The sequence below is a fragment of the Gossypium arboreum genome, chromosome 12 (assembly GCF_025698485.1).
Source record: "Gossypium arboreum isolate Shixiya-1 chromosome 12, ASM2569848v2, whole genome shotgun sequence".
Classification (NCBI taxonomy): domain Eukaryota; kingdom Viridiplantae; phylum Streptophyta; class Magnoliopsida; order Malvales; family Malvaceae; genus Gossypium; species Gossypium arboreum.
In genome coordinates, this window is record NC_069081.1 from 118,069,591 (window position 1) to 118,087,411 (window position 17,821).

General features: G+C 33.1%; 3 protein-coding genes across 9 annotated transcripts; 2 read left to right on the plus strand and 1 right to left on the minus strand.

The window, feature by feature from the left end:
* The first annotated feature begins 2,847 nt into the window (after nt 1-2,847).
* On the plus strand, nt 2,848-8,012 carry LOC108479983 (shikimate kinase 1, chloroplastic-like). 5 transcript variants are annotated; one of them, XM_017782867.2, is made up of 11 exons: nt 2,848-3,075; nt 3,967-4,204; nt 4,796-4,854; nt 5,096-5,150; nt 5,240-5,312; nt 6,049-6,136; nt 6,867-6,949; nt 7,052-7,184; nt 7,272-7,350; nt 7,616-7,680; nt 7,759-8,012. In XM_017782867.2, exons 2-11 carry the CDS (start codon nt 3,985-3,987, stop codon nt 7,819-7,821), a joined length of 918 nt encoding a protein of 305 aa, XP_017638356.1. In that variant the 5' UTR covers nt 2,848-3,075; nt 3,967-3,984; the 3' UTR covers nt 7,822-8,012. The 5 variants fall into 5 exon arrangements, with proteins under 5 accessions (XP_017638356.1, XP_052879338.1, XP_017638357.1 ...); XM_053023378.1 differs by having other exon boundaries at nt 3,070-3,113; XM_017782868.2 differs by lacking the exon at nt 2,848-3,075 and adding an exon at nt 3,122-3,330.
* Nucleotides 8,013-10,012: 2,000 nt separating this feature from the next.
* Nucleotides 10,013-12,442, plus strand: LOC108479750 (uncharacterized). 3 transcript variants are annotated; one of them, XM_053022667.1, is made up of 3 exons: nt 10,246-10,357; nt 10,481-10,574; nt 11,150-12,442. In XM_053022667.1, the coding sequence occupies exon 3, from the start codon at nt 11,579-11,581 to the stop codon at nt 12,182-12,184; it is 606 nt and encodes a 201-aa protein (XP_052878627.1). In that variant the 5' UTR covers nt 10,246-10,357; nt 10,481-10,574; nt 11,150-11,578; the 3' UTR covers nt 12,185-12,442. The 3 variants fall into 3 exon arrangements, with proteins under 3 accessions (XP_017638009.1, XP_017638010.1, XP_052878627.1); XM_017782520.2 differs by lacking the exon at nt 10,481-10,574 and having other exon boundaries at nt 10,013-10,260; XM_017782521.2 differs by lacking the exon at nt 10,481-10,574 and having other exon boundaries at nt 10,014-10,357.
* A 607-nt stretch (nt 12,443-13,049) lies between these two features.
* On the minus strand, nt 13,050-15,980 carry LOC108476925 (probable receptor-like protein kinase At5g24010). Its single transcript, XM_017779300.2, has one exon. It carries the CDS (start codon nt 15,710-15,712, stop codon nt 13,172-13,174), a length of 2,541 nt encoding a protein of 846 aa, XP_017634789.1. The 5' UTR covers nt 15,713-15,980; the 3' UTR covers nt 13,050-13,171.
* Between the last annotated feature and the right edge of the window lie 1,841 nt (nt 15,981-17,821).

Genomic DNA, 17,821 nt, shown 5'->3' on the forward strand with positions numbered 1-17,821 from the left:
TACCTAATATATTAAAAGAATATATATAATATAATATTAAGAAATATAATAATAACAAAAAAAGAGAGGAGAGGGTGGGTGATTTTCGCCACAAGGTCGGCCATCGTCCGTCACGGACACGTACCGCCCACCAAGACACTGCAATGGACTTCAAAAAACTTTTCAAGAAAATGGGTAAGCTTCCTCCTTTTATTTTTTTTTACTTCAGTATAAAAGAAACAAAATAAGATTGAAAGGAAAACAATAAGTAAACAAAGAACTTAAAATGAGAATAGACAAAGAAACCTCTTTTGCTTTGACCTTTGATTAATCTTAAAAAAAAACTAGCTTCTCCAAAAACTAGCCTTCACAATAACTCTTCTCCTTGATTACTTTAAAAAGAAACCTCTCCAAAAATCCCTTACAATAACTTTCTCTCCCAAAAACTATTCAAAAAAAATCCCTCCATATACAAAATATGAGAAGGCTTATATAGCCATTTACAAAATATTTTTTTATTGTTTATGTCTTCATTTGTAGGTACAAATGTGGTGGAGCAAGTGTGGTTAGTGGAGTAGGTAATGGAGCAAGTGTGGCTAGTGGATTTGGTGGTGGAAAATGTGTGGCTAGTGGAGTTGGTGGTGAAAAAGGAGTGGCTAGTGGAGTTGGTGGTGGAAAAGGCTAAGATTAGTTGAGAAAAGTTTAAGTTGTGGGCTAGGGTTTTTTTATTTTGATTTGGGCTTAGGGTTTGGGCCATTGGGGTTTTGATGTAAATTGGGCTTTGGGTAGTTAATATTTTGGGTTTTGGGTTTAATTTTGGTGGGTTAGGTAAGGCTAAATTGGGTTTTGATGTAAATAGGCTAAAATTGGCCTACAACAACGTCGACATTGTGGTGGTTGACACTCATGTTCAAAATTTTTATTTTTTTGATCCCATGTTTCTTGTGGTCGACATTGGAGAAAAAAATATTTTTTTTTAGTGCCAGCCTTCCATCTTCAGACACTTGTGTTAAAAAAACATTTTTTAGGTCTTGATAGTCTCTATTCTACGGCACCTAAGGTGCTATATATTGAATTTTTCTATGTTTTGGTTGAATTTTTTTTTCTTTAACAGTTCAAGAAAAAAAAATAGTCATATGAATGTCACTTGAATATTTGTTTAGGATTATAGTTCGTATTTATAAAGAATAACAATATTTGGTATAATATTAGTTTTTAACATTTTTTATAATTTTAAAACATTACATCACATCTTCTTTAATTATTCTCAATTCTATATCGGTTCAATTGCAGATTAAATATACGAACTTATAAACAATATTGTTTCTAATTTAAAAGAATTCCTTTCTTTTTATCATAATAATATTTACATTAAAATTATTTACCTCTAATATTGTAGTTTTTTTATTATTACAAAATTTACTTAACTGATTTCATAATTTATGAAAATTCTCTAGATACAATAATAGTAATTAAATTTGGATCAATCAAATTACACAATTGTTTCCTTAATAGATAGGGTGAATATTTGGTACATTAGTAGTGTACTTTGTTTATTCCACAATCAACCTTAAAAATTGACATGTGTATCGTTTTTATTTAAACATCTATTTTTAATATTTTATTATACCCCTATAAAACATTTGTCCATCCTCTAATCTTACTTGTGGAGTTTAAAAACTTCACTGGCAGCGTGTCAAATATTTTCCCTAATAGATATTTAAAAAAAATATAAATTAGACACATGAGTATCTCTTAACTCTATTTTTAGAGTTAAAAAATTCAATCATTTGTATATCAAATAATTATTTCCTCTTATTAAAAATACAAAGGGTAAAGTGAGATTTTTCCACGTACAATACGACTCATGACTTGGTGTGCATTCGGTCTATTTAAACTTTTTTTATATCGAAAATTAAATAAATTGAATTATCTATGTAAATCGAATAAACCAAATCGCAAAAACCAAACCAAATAAAAAATTTTCCATTCAATTTATTCAACTTTTAGAGTTTTTTTTTATGATGTTTGAGTTGTACAATTTTTTTTCTAATTGAGGCCCTTGTATTTTTTATTTCCTTTAAATTTTCATCTTATTGTCTTTTTAAAATTTAAAATTTAATTCTTTTAGTTTTTTTATCATATCACTTTTAAATTTAATCTGAATATTTGAAAGTCTTAGCTTTTATTTTTTTGGTATTAGCTTATATATTAAATAATAAAATAAATATCATAAAATAAAATAATCATTTCAATTTGGATTTTAAAATTTAATGGATATTTGGTTTTAAAGGTTTTAATGCATTTTGAGTTTTAATGAATATTTAGATCTAATTTTGGATCTGTAAATGAGTTATGACTTTATGGGTTTAATAATTAAAATTTTAATCGCTTAGAATATTAAAACTGAAAACTGATAGAATTAACCAATTAAACCACACTTTAAAATATATCTAATATTTTTTGGTTCGGTTCACTTAGGTTTAAATTTTTTTTTGCACATTCCTCCTCAGCATATAACTATAAATTAAATCATAAAGAAATTGTAAAATTACAATCAAAATTAATTATTACGATATATAAATATAGATGAACATCACCTGTATTTGATCAGACTGACTCGAATTTGCAAACGAAAATTGCGATTAGATTAGGACTTGGGACATTCATATTTTGGGTCAAACTGTCACTTCCTTGAAGCAACTTCAGCCCATTAGACCCGCAATTTAGGGCCGAAAGACTTAAAGAGTTGTTGAATTGTCAAATCAGTCCCTCGAGTTTTGCACTCGTTTCTTTCCCGCCAAAACTACTAGACGGTAGACAGTATACATCAGCCGTGGCAGCGCACCCAAGACATATTTACCCCACCAAATTCATTCACCACGCGTCGAACCCCCATTGGCAAAATGCCACCGTACTTTGCTCTCTACTCACTGATTTGTTCGGCCCCAGTTATTTTTAACCCTCTTCTCTCTTTTCATCTGTACTTTTTCTCTGATTTTCTTTATTTTCAGAAATCCTTTTGGGCTTTCTAGTTTTGGCAAATTCTAAAGGAGCGGTGGAGATTCGTTTCCCCTTTTTAACTTTCTTGACAAGGTTAGTACTTTCATCTTTATCTCTTGGTAATTTGGCTGGTGATGTTTCTTTCCGTTATTTGGATCTGATGTTGATTTTATGTTTTAAAGTGCTTTGTTTTGAGTTTTTTTTTTGGTGAAGTAGAGCACATAATTTCAGCAATTGCATGCAACTTCAATTTGAATTTAGGGTTTTTATTATGAACCGAACCCGTTTTGCAAAGATTTAAAACTATGGGATCTGTAAGTTATCTGAAATAGTCTTCATTTCTCTTGGGTATGCTATATATCTTTTCCATTTTCGTTTTCTGTATTTACCCGTTGAAGCTTCGCATTAACACTGAATGGAAAGCTATGTACCAAATTTTTATATGCTTATAGTATAAACTAGAACGTTGACCTTTGCTTATCATACAGTCACTATGAGTCCATGACCAACTTGAACTAGTTCATTTAAGTGCCCATCTCTGTTTAATCAGGCTAGGATGCCGGGTAGTTTTGTTGGTGTGTTATTTAAGTTCTATCTATTGCTTCTTTTTAAGAGGGTCTTTGGTTGAGCTGCTAAATAGAGGTGTATATAAAATTTGTATACAGTTTCCATTCTTCAGTCTCCGCTTTAAAATGCATCAATTTCAATAAAAAGCAAATTGCATTTATTAAAATGTTACATAAATAGACTGATAAAAGAGCCTTTACCGCTTAATACACTGAGTCAGAGAACAAAGCCCTTCACAAATTTCATTTTCTCTTTATTAATTATCCAAGGTAAGTTCATAAGTTTTCCTTGAAATCCTATTGTTAAATTTTAATTAGCTTTATTATTAACTAATTTCTGCATAAAATTTCTCTTGAATTAAATAGTAAAAGAAAAACTGAGAATATTTATTTTTTTTGAAAATTTTATTGAATCAAGGGCGGTTAGGGGCTGAGAATGGAGGCAGGAGTTGCATGCAAGTTGAATTATCCGACATGGATTGAGTCAGAAAGGTTTGGGAGGAACTCGACTGGTTCTTTGCGGTTCGGTCGGATAGCAAAGGAAGAACACAAGGCCCGGCTGGTTGTTTTGCCGTACTTTCCGGTTCTGACATCTTCTAATCGGTTTAGATCGGTCTCTTTCGAGATTTCCTGCTCTTCCTCTAAGAACTTTTCAGGTACTTAAATGGAAAAAAAAAAAATTTAATATGCCAGTTTTATGATTATTTTAATGTCAGTTATCATATTTTATACAATTGATTCAATTATTCAAGTCCTGTCTGTTTCTAAATCTATTTCAAGTTCTTAAATGGGCCAAATAAGGTATCAAATTGGAATAAAAGAATAACAGCATTTTTAAAGATAGATAGGAAAGAAATTATGGATACCTTTGCAAACGACACTATAAATTTACTATTGAACTGATAGTAAAGTCCATTGTTTTTTTTTTTTATGTACAGATTATGATGCAAGGTTTTATTTGTAATACTTGGAGCATAGATCAGAATTCATTTTGTTTCTGCTTTCTGTCAAATGTAAATCTCCTTTCATGTTCTCGCTTTTCTGCTAAATTGTACTGTTTAATCTTTCTTGGATTTCATGTTGTTTTAACATAGGATGAAACTAGCATGTTTTGTTGATGTTGAGATTATCCAAAGTGAGAGCAGTACAACTCAGATCCTAAGTGGCTAAATTGTTCTAGAGAATTTTAAGTTTTATCACACATGATTGACCCCTATGATGTTATGTTTTAAAATGTTATTTCACAGCTTCAACGATTGAAACTGGTAGCGTTCATGCACCTTATGATGAAGCTTTAGTGTTAAAGGTATGATTAAATTACCTGTAATTTTTTAAAAAATTTTAGTTATAAATTATAATATGGTGATTAGATACCTCTTTTTATTTTTTAATCTTTTATTTCTTCCATTTAGTGTTTTGGCTTCTATTTCTGGTAATATATATAGTTTTTAGTTAAGGCCTCAACCACTGAAAATGGAAGCTAACTTGTGCTGCATCTGAGATTTCTTCTGCCACTGTATCTTACATGATGTGAATAAAATTTGCAGAATAAGTCACTAGAGGTTGAGCCATATTTAAATGGGCACAGTATATATCTTGTTGGTCAGTTTCTTTTGTCCAAGTTCTTTAAGTTTATATTGTCAAAGATTTACTCTCTTTGGCATCTAAACTTTATGAACTTGAATATGCAGGATTGATGGGTTCTGGAAAAACTACAGTGGGAAAAATTCTGTCTAACGTACTCAGTTATTCATTTTGTGACAGGTTTGTACTGTGAATTGTTTGTTCGTTGTGAGTCTTTGCAATCTTCTGATGCTTTGATACCAAAATTGATGTTGTTTAAGGGGGAAATGCACCAGTGAATCAATAAAAGAATTTGGTCTGAACAAAAAGGTAACGAAGAAGCTAGAACTCCAGAAAACTTAGGGTTTAAAAAAACCTTTAGTTTCTTTATATTATTTCAAAGAAAAATAATAAGAATAATGATTATGTCTATAAAGCCTACAACTTATTTATATAGGGCTTTCTTCCTTGCAAGTGAAGTTACTAGGCCCTAGGTTTAATTCGTAATAACCCTAGCCGTCTATCTAATACATGAAATAAATATTATAATATAAATAGAAGGTCCTGCATCATCTTCATTCTCCAACAAGATACTGGAAAGAAAAAAAATAACATGCAGAAGCTATGGAAACATTCCTCATGAGTTTACTAGTTCTTCTTTATGGCATATTGTCCTCTATAGTTTGTAGGGTGGAATTAGTGGTCTTGGTCACAAGAGCTAATGATGGGTGATCATGCATTAATTGAATTTTTTAGGCATTGGTATGCTCAGATTAGACCCCACTGTCCATAAACTTGGTCTATTTTTGATACATTAATTGTCTTGGTTGAATATTAGAAGTGGTATTTCTTCGTTGATGTCTACCAATTACCAATGTAAGACTGCTAAATGGGCTTAATCTGTGTTTCAAGAATATCTTTATTCTACAATTTTCAGTGACGCGTTAATAGAGCAGGAGGTGAATGGAATGTCTGTAGCCGAAATATTTAAGCTTCATGGTGAGAGATTCTTCAGAAAAAAGGAGGTAAGCCAGCAAACTCTCTCTCTGTATGCACATATTCTTTCATTTCTTCAGTGTATCTTACTTGAATCATTACTTATGTTGATGGTCATGTAGAAAAGTAAGATTTCCTAAAATTATATTTTTGGCATCATGCCTTTTATTTTAATTTTTCTTTTTTGAGTTGGTTTGAGCCTTTTATTTATTTATTTTTAAGTTTATTTTTAATGCCTTCTTTAGCTAAAACTGAGTGTAGATACAAGGGTTAATGTCTGCCTTTATGTGCTATGGTTGAAGATTGTAAACCAGTATTAATCTCACTTAAGTAGGATGTGTGCTGCTGGTCATATGCAGAATTGGATGACATGAGTTTTCAGCCTTTTTTTTTGTTTATTTTTTAACATGTTGGGAGTATGAAATTAGCTTATTATGTCAATAGAAACCTTTCTATTAAGCCATTTGCGATAGAATATTATTGCAGACATGTAAATTTGACCAACATTCAGAAGTTGGTTTTGGCTGAGTTTCACTAATATAAAGGAGAGGCCACTGTAAGCTGGAGATAGCAAATTTCCAAAAGAAAAGCATTAGACAAGTTGCTAACTGATTTTAGTCTCTATCATCACTTATTCTAGGACCATTGTTTATGATTGCATGTAGGACCAATTTGGTCATTATACTTCTTGTCATTATAATATATTTCGCATTTTTCCAATTGAACTGAATCTTTTATATTCTTCTTCTTGTCTACAAGACTGAGGTATTGCAGAGGCTCTCTTCAAAGAAACAACTTGTTGTTTCTACCGGCGGAGGTGCAGTTGTATGCGATGTGAACTGGTAAACAAGAATTTAATTAGTTTAGATACTTCTCTCTACATCGGTTCGATTTTCTGTTGCATAAACTATGACAATCTGAAACCCTTTTATTTGGTTTATCAGGGATTATATGCAAAAGAAGGGGATTGTTGTCTGGTTAGATGTACCTTTGGAAGCCTTGGCACAGAGGATTGCTGCAGTAGGTACTCATTCTCGTCCCCTTTTGCATTATGAACATGGTGATCCCTATACAAAGGTAGTCTGTTGCTGATTTTATTTTCTTTCCTTCTGTGGACTTGGTTTACATGGTCTAGCAAGTTTTTGACGTTCTGACCCTTTACAGGCTTTAAAACGTCTGTCTTACCTTTTGGAACTGAGGGGTAAAAATTATGCTAAAGCAAATGCCCGGGTTTCATTGGAAGGTATGTGTAGTTAAACCTGTCTTAGACTATGTTATGTTTAGACGAGAGAGTGTGAAGTCTCTGTTGGCTGGTTGCTTGAAATGCATCAATGCTCATTTACCTTCAGCTTGTTTACATTCTTCGAAGATATGAGATACCATGTGATGTCATTGTCTTTCCTTTACTTCTTTTGCCGCCATATTCTCCTTGTATTTTCACTTGTTGCTGCAGTGTTTACGTTTATCTCTGGATGATTTTTCTTTAAACTAGTGTTCCAAAAATTCAGAAATTGCAGGCAAACTAGGTTATAGAGATGTATCAGATCTTACTCCAACAGAGATTGCAATCGAGGTCTTTTCTTTCTCTTTGTCCTATATGTTCTCTTATCCGATTACAATGTTTGGCTAAATGGTATCACTGTATTGTTAGGCATTGCAACAAATTGAAGGGTATCTAAAGGAGGAAGGTGGCATGGTCGTTGCTGGATTATAGTTTTGAAAAAGCTATAGATATGGTGATTGAATTTCGTTTTATTTGTGGCATAGCATGTCAAAGTTGACTAGTTTTTTTTTTTTTTTCCATCTCTGCACCGGTGTAGTTTGTTTCCACAACTAAGTTGTGTAACTCCCAATGTATTGTCACTAAATATCATGAACATGATGCACTTGCATATGTTTGCCTAATTCGTTTTTGTTTTAGTATTTTTCATGTTCATTTTATGATCTATATTTGGTGTTTATGATTGTTCTTTTCAACATTTTTGTCTTTAAGGTTTGTATTTTCAGTGAGACATGTTATTTCGAGATTTAAATGGTGATGGCGAAATTGGTAGACCTTAGGGACTTAATTGGATTAGATACTAGAGATAAAAGTTTAAGAAGTCTTGTTTCAGGCTTTCAGCTCTGTAATAATATCCGCTCTGAATTTTTATAGTGCCATGAATGCCTTGGAATCAATTCCTTTTGATTAAGAAGGTGTGTAATAATTCCGTTGTAATAAGATAAAAGCATCATATTGAAGTTTTTCTATTTTTTTGCCAATTTGATAATTATTTTTTTACAGAAAATATTAATTAAAACATGTATGTGACGGTAATAAATAATTATAAAATTAAAAAATAGAATTTGAAAATTGAAAACTATATTCATGAAATTCAGAAAAAAAATACATGTGGATTGTTATGTTGTAATCTTTAAAATTTAATATTTAATAAATATTTTCGTTAAAAATAATAATTTAATTTTTTAGAAGATTTAACGGTTAAATAAATTTTTTAAAGAAGTATTAAAGATTAAATTTAACTTTAAAAATAATAAGAGTCAAATTGATAAAATATATAAATGTTATACTCTTCAAATTTTATGTGCGAGGATTGAACTTTTAATCTTTTGGTTGTGAACTTTAATCTTTATATTTTTTTGAGCTAGTCAATTTTAATCATTGTATTTTTTTTTTGAAATTTGAAATTTCAGTACTTAAACCAAAATGTGACAATTAAATCCATTAGGTGAGGTGAAGTTCTGCTATTAGTCTCGTAAGTTGTGGGTTTATCTCCTATTCTCCAATTTCGTAATTTTTTAAAATTTGAAATTTCAACTGTGACTTAAGTCTCAAATGGTAGTCACTAAATATATTAAGTAAAATAATGTGATTTTTATCTAAGTGTTATGTGAAAATAGTAAACTGACATGTTTACCGTATAAAATTTTAAAAATAATAGAATTTGAAAATGACTAAATTAAAGTAAAAAGACTAAGGTCTAGTTCTCCATTGTTGTGGTTGAAAAATGATTTTCAGAAGAAAAAATGCTTTTAAAAATTATGGTAAAAAAGTGTTGTGAAAAAGTGTAGTTTATTAAGTTTTGGTGTACTTCATTGTTGTCAAAAATGGTGGTTGAAGGTTAAATTTTTTTTTTTTGTTTATGATAGTGGAAAATTAAAAATTAGTTAAGTTATATGATATTTAAATGATTTAATATAATAATACAAGAAGTATAAATTTTAAATATTTTAAATAATTAATATAAATTATTTTTAAAATTAATAATACATAAAATAATTTTAAAACTTAAATAAAATAATAAATAATATTTAAATAATATAATATAATGATACATAAATTATAAATTAATCTATTTTTCATATACTTTTAAATAATTAATACAAATAAAAATATTTTGATAATTGTTGCTCCCAAAAACAAAAATAAAAAAACATCTTAATCTCATCTCTTGTATTTCAGTTTAGTGAAAAAACAGTTTTTGACCGCAATTTTCACCCTTAAAACTAATTATTCTCAATGTTTTACTGGCCCGAAATCGGAACTAAGGAGACCAAATCAAGATAAAAGACATAAGATTTGGATTCTTGTGTGTGTTTTTTTCTGTTTTAATCTTGTCATGTATCTTTACAGTGTTACCCTTAGAGACTTGGAGTCGTTCATTACGGAACTTAACCTTTTCCGTGTCCTGAATCGTTTCAGATCTATAATCCCATCCGTTGGAATCCAAATAAATATCATCGGACGGTTCTTATTATCCTAACCCAATCGGGCCCGCAACTCCAAGGGATAATCCATCACGTAAATATTCGCCACGTGGCGTAATATCAGCCGTGACAGCGCACCGGAAACATATGTGGGAGAAAAAGTCAAGACATTCTAGATTTACCCTCGAAATTCATTGACAACGTGTCGAACAGTCATTGGCCGAATACAACCGCCGCGTACTTTGCTCTCAACTCACTGATTGCTCCGCCCCAGTTATTTTTAACCCTCTTCTCCCCTTCTGTACTTTCTCTCTTATTTTCTTTAGATCCAAACAGTTTATATTTTTCTTTTTAGTTACTACCAATCTCTTTTGGGCTTTCTAATTTTGGCAAAATTTAAAGGAGCGGTGGAGATCCATTTCCCCCTTTCAACTTTCTTGATAAGGTTAGTACTTTCATCTAAAATCTTATCTCTTGGTTATTTGGCTGGCGAAGTTTCTTTCGTTTCTTTGGTTCTCGATTTGTGTGCTTCTTAGTAACGGGTATTTGGATCTGATGTTGATTTTATTTTTTAAAGTGCTTTGTTTTGATTTTTTTTTTTTTGCATCTCGGTGAAGTAGAGCACACAATTTAAGTAACCGTATGCATATTTAATCTGAATTTAGGGTTTTATTACGAACAATAGGATGGATCCAGTTATTGCGTCGGTTTGGTTTGCGAGAAAATTAGGGGAAAGAACCATTGAAAATGAAAATTGAGGTAAAAAGGAAGAAAAATTGTTAATTAAATAATTTTGTCTTATCCTCTTTATAGATCGTTTTGGGGGTTATTCAATTTATTTCCTTTTGCAAAGATTTAAAACTATGGGATCTGTAAGTTATCTGGAATTGTCTTCATTTCACTTGGTTATGCTATATTTCTTTTCCATTTTCCTCCTCTATTTACCCGTTGAGGCTTCACATGTTAACACTGAATGGAAAGCTATGTGCCTGGTATTTACATGCTTCCAGCATAGCCTTGACCGTTGACCTGTTGCTTATCATACAGTCACTATGAGTCCTTGACCGACTTGTACAAGTTCATCTAAGTGTCCATCTCTATTTAATTAGGCTATGGATGCCAGATAGTTTTGTTGGTGTGTTATTTAAGTCAAATCTATTGCTTCTTTTTAAGAGTTTCTATGGTTGAGCTGCTAATCATCAAAGATTGCAATTTTATAATTGTTTTAGTATTTTTTTTTCCCATGTATAATATGCCTCTTTTCCCATGCGTGAAGGTCAGTGTAATTTGCAATGAAGTTTGGTTTTTTGTTCTGATTTCCTGTTTCACTGCAGTGACGAGGGCCATGTGAGTTGTTTGAACTGAAATACTGTTGTTGACGTTTTTCGACGGGATAAGCTTATTGTTGTTCTAAGTGTGCACAAAGATGGGTAGATGCAAGGGTTGTGGGAAATTAGGAAGGATTCTACCAAGGGATGAGCCTGTGAATCCTTACCATTCTGCATTTCTGTGTTCCCCTGTTGTTTCTGTTTGGGATTGCATTGTCCGTAAGATGAGATATTCTTGCAGACCTGAGTTTGTGTAGCCTTGATTTTATATAATTTATATTAGGAATACGTAGCCGTCAAAGTGTTTTTTTAAAGAAAAAAAAGTGAAAGAGGAAAACAGATAGGTTTATAGGGAAATGTATACTATTTAGAGGAACCCTTTTACAGAAAAAAGAAAGAATCTGAGTAGCGGGTTTAAAAGCTGTTTAAGTTTTAATGGATAACAAGGGATGCAATAAAGTGCAACCAGTAGCGAGAAAAGCAAAAAAGAAACAGGTGAAGGATGAGTTGGATCGTATTAAACAGGCTGAGAAGAAAAAAAGGCGTTTGGAGAAAGCTCTTGCTACTTCTGCAGCCATTCGATCCGAACTAGAGAAGAAGAAACAGAAAAAGAAGGAAGAACAGCAAAGGCTTGATGAGGATGGTGCTGCAATTGCTGAGGCTGTTGCTTTGCATGTCCTGATTGGTGAAGACTCGGGGGATTCATGTGAGATTATGGTAAACAAGGACGAGGGGTTCAACCATTGGGATTGGGGAAGGAGATCTAGGCTTCCCCATCAGGCTCACACAACCTCTCAAGGGTGGGTCGCTAATGCGTATAGTGGTGGATGCGAGTGGGCTGAGTTTGGAAGCAGTGACTGGTCCTTCACGTATGGAGCTTGCAGAAGGGATCTACATGCACCATGGTTTGAGGATAGAGGCTGGGGAAACGAAGAACTTTCAGCTGGTCTTATAGCAGCACAGGCTGTTTCAGCACTGCAAATCACAGAGGACGCAGATGTAGTAGACACCATCGTGCTTGACAGAATGTTGAGAGGCTAGCCTAGCATTTTGTTGTTATATTTGCCACTTTCCATGTTGCTTGCTGTCTTTTTATCTTTTATTCATAAATCTGAATAATGGATCTGTATATATATGTCATGACTTTGTCACGCATCTGGTGCTTGTTGCTTCTTTATATATTAAACTTTGTTGCACCATACTGTCAAATGGTCTGTTTCTTGGTACTGTTCTAATTTCCCCCCTTTCATTTTCCCCAACATGAATGATTTTCAAGATGCTTTTGAGGGTAAAAGTAAAGGGAAGTTTTATATTAGGAGTTAAATTGTATTTTATTTTATATGTTCAAAAAATAGGTAAATTAATTATTATATCAAATTTTATTTCTATATGCCGGAATGAGATATATATGGCAGGCATGAAATTTTTAATTTAAAAGATTAATTTGTTTTTTAATTCCGCATACAAGTAATGGAAGCAAAGCACAAATGATTCCAATAACCTTCTTTTTGAGGCATGAATGAACTTGCTCTAATCGTATTGATGCCCTTGCCCCAACTTAAATGGAGGAAAGCAAAATGATCTTGAATGATCAAGTGGCCACCATATTAGAACTGTCCCACTTTCATCGCCAAAATAATCAAATGAATTTGAATGTGCCTACAATGCTAGACAGGTCATTTTTGTCTCAGTTTCATCATTTCAAAACTTTTTTCTCAGACAAAACAGGTTCCAACTTTGGATTATTTTAAACCATGCAAGTATCCAAATAAAACATCAGCATAATCAAGCAAATAAACTATTTAAAACCAATTACTTCGGACTACTACATAAGAACGATAATAAAAAAAAAAAAGGACAGCTGGGATTCAACTTTGCTACAATAGAATAAAATATTGAAGAGAGATGGTGAAGCTTCCAATCTATATATATGGATACATACATATACAATATAAATATGTATATTAGAAATTTTGGGAATGAAAAATTGACCTTTGATTGTATCTCTGCAGAATTGACTACTTAAAACTATCTGCCTTCCTTTGTCATCAATTGTGAAAATATTTGGCCTGTCGTTAAGTCTAAACTACCGATCGGATCATCTTTCTCTGTTTCGTTATTACCGGATGTAGTAATAATACTAGGTGTTGGATGATCCATTCCATTCATGTTGCCGTCTTCGGCATCGCATGGTTCATCGGGCCCTGATTCTTGTAGCCGAAGTGCATGCTCCAAATTCCACAAGACATCACCCATAGTCGGTCTATCAACACCATAATCAGCCAAGCATTTCTCAGCTGTTTCACCATATTTCTTCAAACAGCTAGGCTTTATTTGTCCCACGAGGTTGGGGTCGATGATTTTGCCGAGCATGCCTTTTTTCTGCCACTGCATTGCCCACTCAGCTAAGTTCACCTGTTCCCTGGCAAGCAATGGGTCAACAGCGGGCCGAGCACAAAGTACCTCAAAAAGAACGACCCCAAATGAATAAACATCAGATTTATCAGTAAGCTGCTGTCTCCGGAAATACTCGGGATCAAGATAACCGAAGCTACCCTTTACCCCGGTGCTTACATGTGTTTCATTGAGACACGGACCGGATCTCGAGAGACCAAAGTCAGCAACCTTGGCCACAAAATTCTCATCAAGCAATATATTGGTAGATTTAATGTCGCGGTGAATGATACCTTGTGCTGAACCAGTATGAAGGTAGTGAAGACCTCGAGCCGAGCCAATACATATTTCAAGCCTTTGCTTCCAAGACAATGGAGGATGTTTTAAACCGTATAAATGATTCTTCAATGGTCCGTTTTCCATGTACTCATAGACCAGTATCATTTCCGACTGTTCTTCACAATATCCAACGAGTGAAACAAGATGCCGGTGACGAATCTTTGAGAAAACAGTTATCTCAGTCTGAAACTCCGGGAGACCCTGCCTTGACCCCGGGACACCTCTCTTCACAGCAACCTTAGTATTGTCTTTAAGTACCCCTTTGTAGACCATACCGAATCCACCCATTCCAATAATCAAACTCTTATCAAAATTGTTAGTTGCTGCTTGTATGTCAACAAACGGGATTCTCAAGCTACCATTAGGACCCGGAGACGTAGTAGCCGTCCCTTCAGACATTCTACTATATGAACTGCCCCCAAAAACACGTAACGGTGTCCAACCAGCACTTTCCACACGTCTCGGCGGTTTCGGTTTCTTCTTCTTGCACTTAAATATAAGCAAAACAGCAGCCACACCCAAACAAACGATAACGAACCCACCAACAACGAGACCCACCAAAATCCAAACGTTTCTCTTCTTAGACTCACCATGCAAGCCTTTAACGTTCACCAACCTCATAATCTCTGCTCCATTTAGAATAGCATTAATTCTCGAAGGAGTACTCAAATCTGAAGGTCCAACACTCACACGTATGACCCCGGAATCTTTCGAATCCACAACAAAATCTAAATAAACCGGAGAAGAAAGTACATGAAACGTAAGCATCGACAAATCCAAATCCCTATAAGCAGCATAATCATTGATATACACATTGAAGTAGAGCTGATTAAGAGCAGGGCTAACAATATCACAAAAATGCAACCTAACCAAATATGAAGCACCAAATGAACCTACTGGAAAATCCCAAGTGACATTGAATATACCATTCAATGTTAAATTATCTCTGTTCATTTGCTGTGCAGTCATATAAACATTAGCTGGTGCTATTTCAGGGCTTGCACCTCCAGTTTGATAATTAGGTACATGTGTAGTAACAGATTGTTTCGCAGCTGTTTTAAACACAAGGAACCCATCATCAGGGATCCAAGTTCTCCACAAAGTATCATTAAAAGGAGTCAATTTTAATCCCCCAACATTGATCCTATGAACAGTCTCTAAAACTTGGGATGTTAAGTTCTTGTAGTTTTCAATCCCATTACTATTAACCAACCTAGCTCCATCATCGATTATGAAATCTTTAGGAGCTGTGAACACTTCAATTGCATTAACAAAAGCAAACCCAGAATCCCTCAAAGGACTAAACGTAATTTCAAGGAATTCACCATCGATTTCCAAAATATATTCTTTTAAAACCGTATTGGAAACACTAAAACCACGTACTAGCAAGAACCCATTAGCCACAACATTGAACTTAGCAGTACCCAAGTCGAAATTTCGAGCTCGAAACGGGGCGAAATGGAGGCGTACAAAGTGAGTTCCCGTCCCGTTTTTCTTGACGATGAACTTGTAACTCGACTCGGCGGTGAAAACCCGGGCCGTACGGTACAAAATGGGCGAATTCGGAGATGGGTTTCGGTCGGTTACTGAAACGGATCGGTCCGCCGAGAGGGAAACCGAACTGGGATTAGCCGAATCGTAGACGAAGACACGGTTGAAAAGTGAAGCGTTGGCGTGTGATCCGCAGTTGAGGAGAAAATGGTTTGTGGGGACGAAAGGTTTAGCTAAATAAAGAAGTGAAAGCAAAGTTAAAGAGAAAAGGTAAAAGCTTTGAGTAGCCATTGAAGGTAGTTTAGAAGAAGAGAGAATGGCTTTCAAGAAATTGGATTTGGCCATGGAAGTTGATGCTTTTTTTCTGGGTAATATTTCAAGGCATTTTTGTTTTGAACCGTTCACATTCGTGCAAAGTGCTTTTTATTTTGGCTAGTATGATCCAGTGGAGCATCGACAAATCACCTTTAAACTCGTTTTCAGTTGATGCCAATAAAAAATGTCAGAAAAAAACATGTACAAAAAATTTGACCTTTTTTTTTTTTTGTCTTCCCGCACTGCTTGGTTGCTGAAAGACACTGAGACGACAACAAAGTTACACAAAGCCGCTCGTTTTATCAAAGTTCTCATCTTTGAACTTTATTAAGTTTTAACTTGTGTTGTATGTTTTCACCGACTACTACATTGCATTTTACTTTTTATTCAAAATAATTTAATTAATTTATGTTAAATTAAAGGGTAAATTAATTTTTTAAATTTTATTCATTTCTATTATTAAAATTAACATGATTAATGAATAATCGACAAACACATATGGTGTGTTATATATAACTTACTCTAACTTATAGGAATTAGTTTTTAATAGTAAAAATAGATGAAATTTTTAACAAGACTTATTTATTCTTTAATCTAACATATAAGAATTAATTTATTAATTTTAAATAAAAATAAAATATAATTTGACTTTTAATACAAACACTTTCATAATACTTTTAAATTGATTTAATTAACTTCAAAATGATCTTGTCAATGTATTACATAACTACGTATACATGGATCATATGCGACTTACACGTAATCTTATGTATCCAACATTTATCTTAAAAAATTGTATAACTCAGTGTTTAAGACCCAAATGAGAAATCTCTCCTTTAAAAAAACTCCCATCAAAAGTCTTTCCCTTCCCTTAGAAGACAATGAACGGCTCTCGGCCTCCCATGAGCTGCCATCAACAGCCAAAACTGTATTTTCCCATCAACAACCGTATATTAGAAAATATGGAACTTTTCGCATACTTTTTCTTCCTTACAGTAATGACAGCATTGTGGGTATAGAGAGGAGCGTAGGGCAACCTGTGCCCTATTCATGATAGCATTTATTTATGCATCACATGTCTACAAATTTTTATTGCATTAGTTCAATGTAGACCCCTTGGAGTTTTCTAAAATGGCACTGTTGAATTAATCCGCACCAAACATATAACATACACTGAAATATATATATATGTACAGATTTTTCAGTATAGTACCTTTACAATAGTATAGATACTGTATTAGTCTCAGTTGACACTATTCTTTCAAAAAAAAAAGGTCAAAAAAATGGTGGGCTGTAATTTGTAAAATAATAGATGCAAAAATCAGGAACAGACAGGTGGCTAATATGGAAAGGAAGTTGGTGGTCATGGATGGGCTAAAATAACACGAAATCAATACGTCATCGAAGCGAGGTGGTGCTTGCCAGGCCGAGCCAGCTAAAAACCTAAAATGATTATAATAGCTTCTTGTGCACACCCAATAAGAATGTGCATGGTGGATGGTTGGCAACTGGCAACCATATTATCTATATATTCCAAACTTAGTCATCCATTCCATCCTCTTTAGTTTCCTAAATAAATCATTGCTATGCTCTATCTTTATTATTATTTATTATAATATTCTTAAAATTTAAAAGTTATAACAGTTTTAATTTAATAGCCTCTACAATTATAGTTGTATAATCAATTCAATTATAATTAACTAATTAAAGTAAATTTGGAAGAGAATCCACATTTGTAAAAATTCAAATATGTGATCTCAAGATTTTAATTTTGTCATTAAATCAAGGTTGGAGTGTTCATGAGTGGGAAGGTTAACTTGGTCTGACTGGCCTAATTCGCTTTGAGATGGGATTGGATTTTGTTTTCCAACTTGGGCTAGTCGGCTCGATTCATGTTATATTAATATTCATATGTTTTTATAATTAAATTTAAATAAAAATATTTTCATTATCTTTTAAATAATGAAATGTTCTATTTCAACAAGTTGAACTTGGATTTGAATTATTTTTTGAAGTTGAGCCTACGACCGGTCAGATTCATAAATGCCTCTATCCAAGGGTTTATTGGTATAATAGTTTTAGGTTTTATTTTTATAACAAACGAACTAAAAGTTTGTAGACTATATTTTATATTTGATC

Bases quoted from the DNA above. Each gene is read 5' to 3' on its own strand.
- LOC108479750 (XM_017782520.2), top strand. From the start codon at position 11,579: ATGGATAACAAGGGATGCAATAAAGTGCAACCAGTAGCGAGAAAAGCA.
- LOC108479983 (XM_017782867.2), top strand. From the start codon at position 3,985: ATGGAGGCAGGAGTTGCATGCAAGTTGAATTATCCGACATGGATTGAG. The intron at 5,151-5,239 runs GTCAGTTTCTTT...TTGAATATGCAG, and splicing joins GCACAGTATATATCTTGTTG to GATTGATGGGTTCTGGAAAA. The intron at 6,137-6,866 runs GTAAGCCAGCAA...CTTGTCTACAAG, and splicing joins GATTCTTCAGAAAAAAGGAG to ACTGAGGTATTGCAGAGGCT.
- LOC108476925 (XM_017779300.2), bottom strand. From the start codon at position 15,712: ATGGCCAAATCCAATTTCTTGAAAGCCATTCTCTCTTCTTCTAAACTA.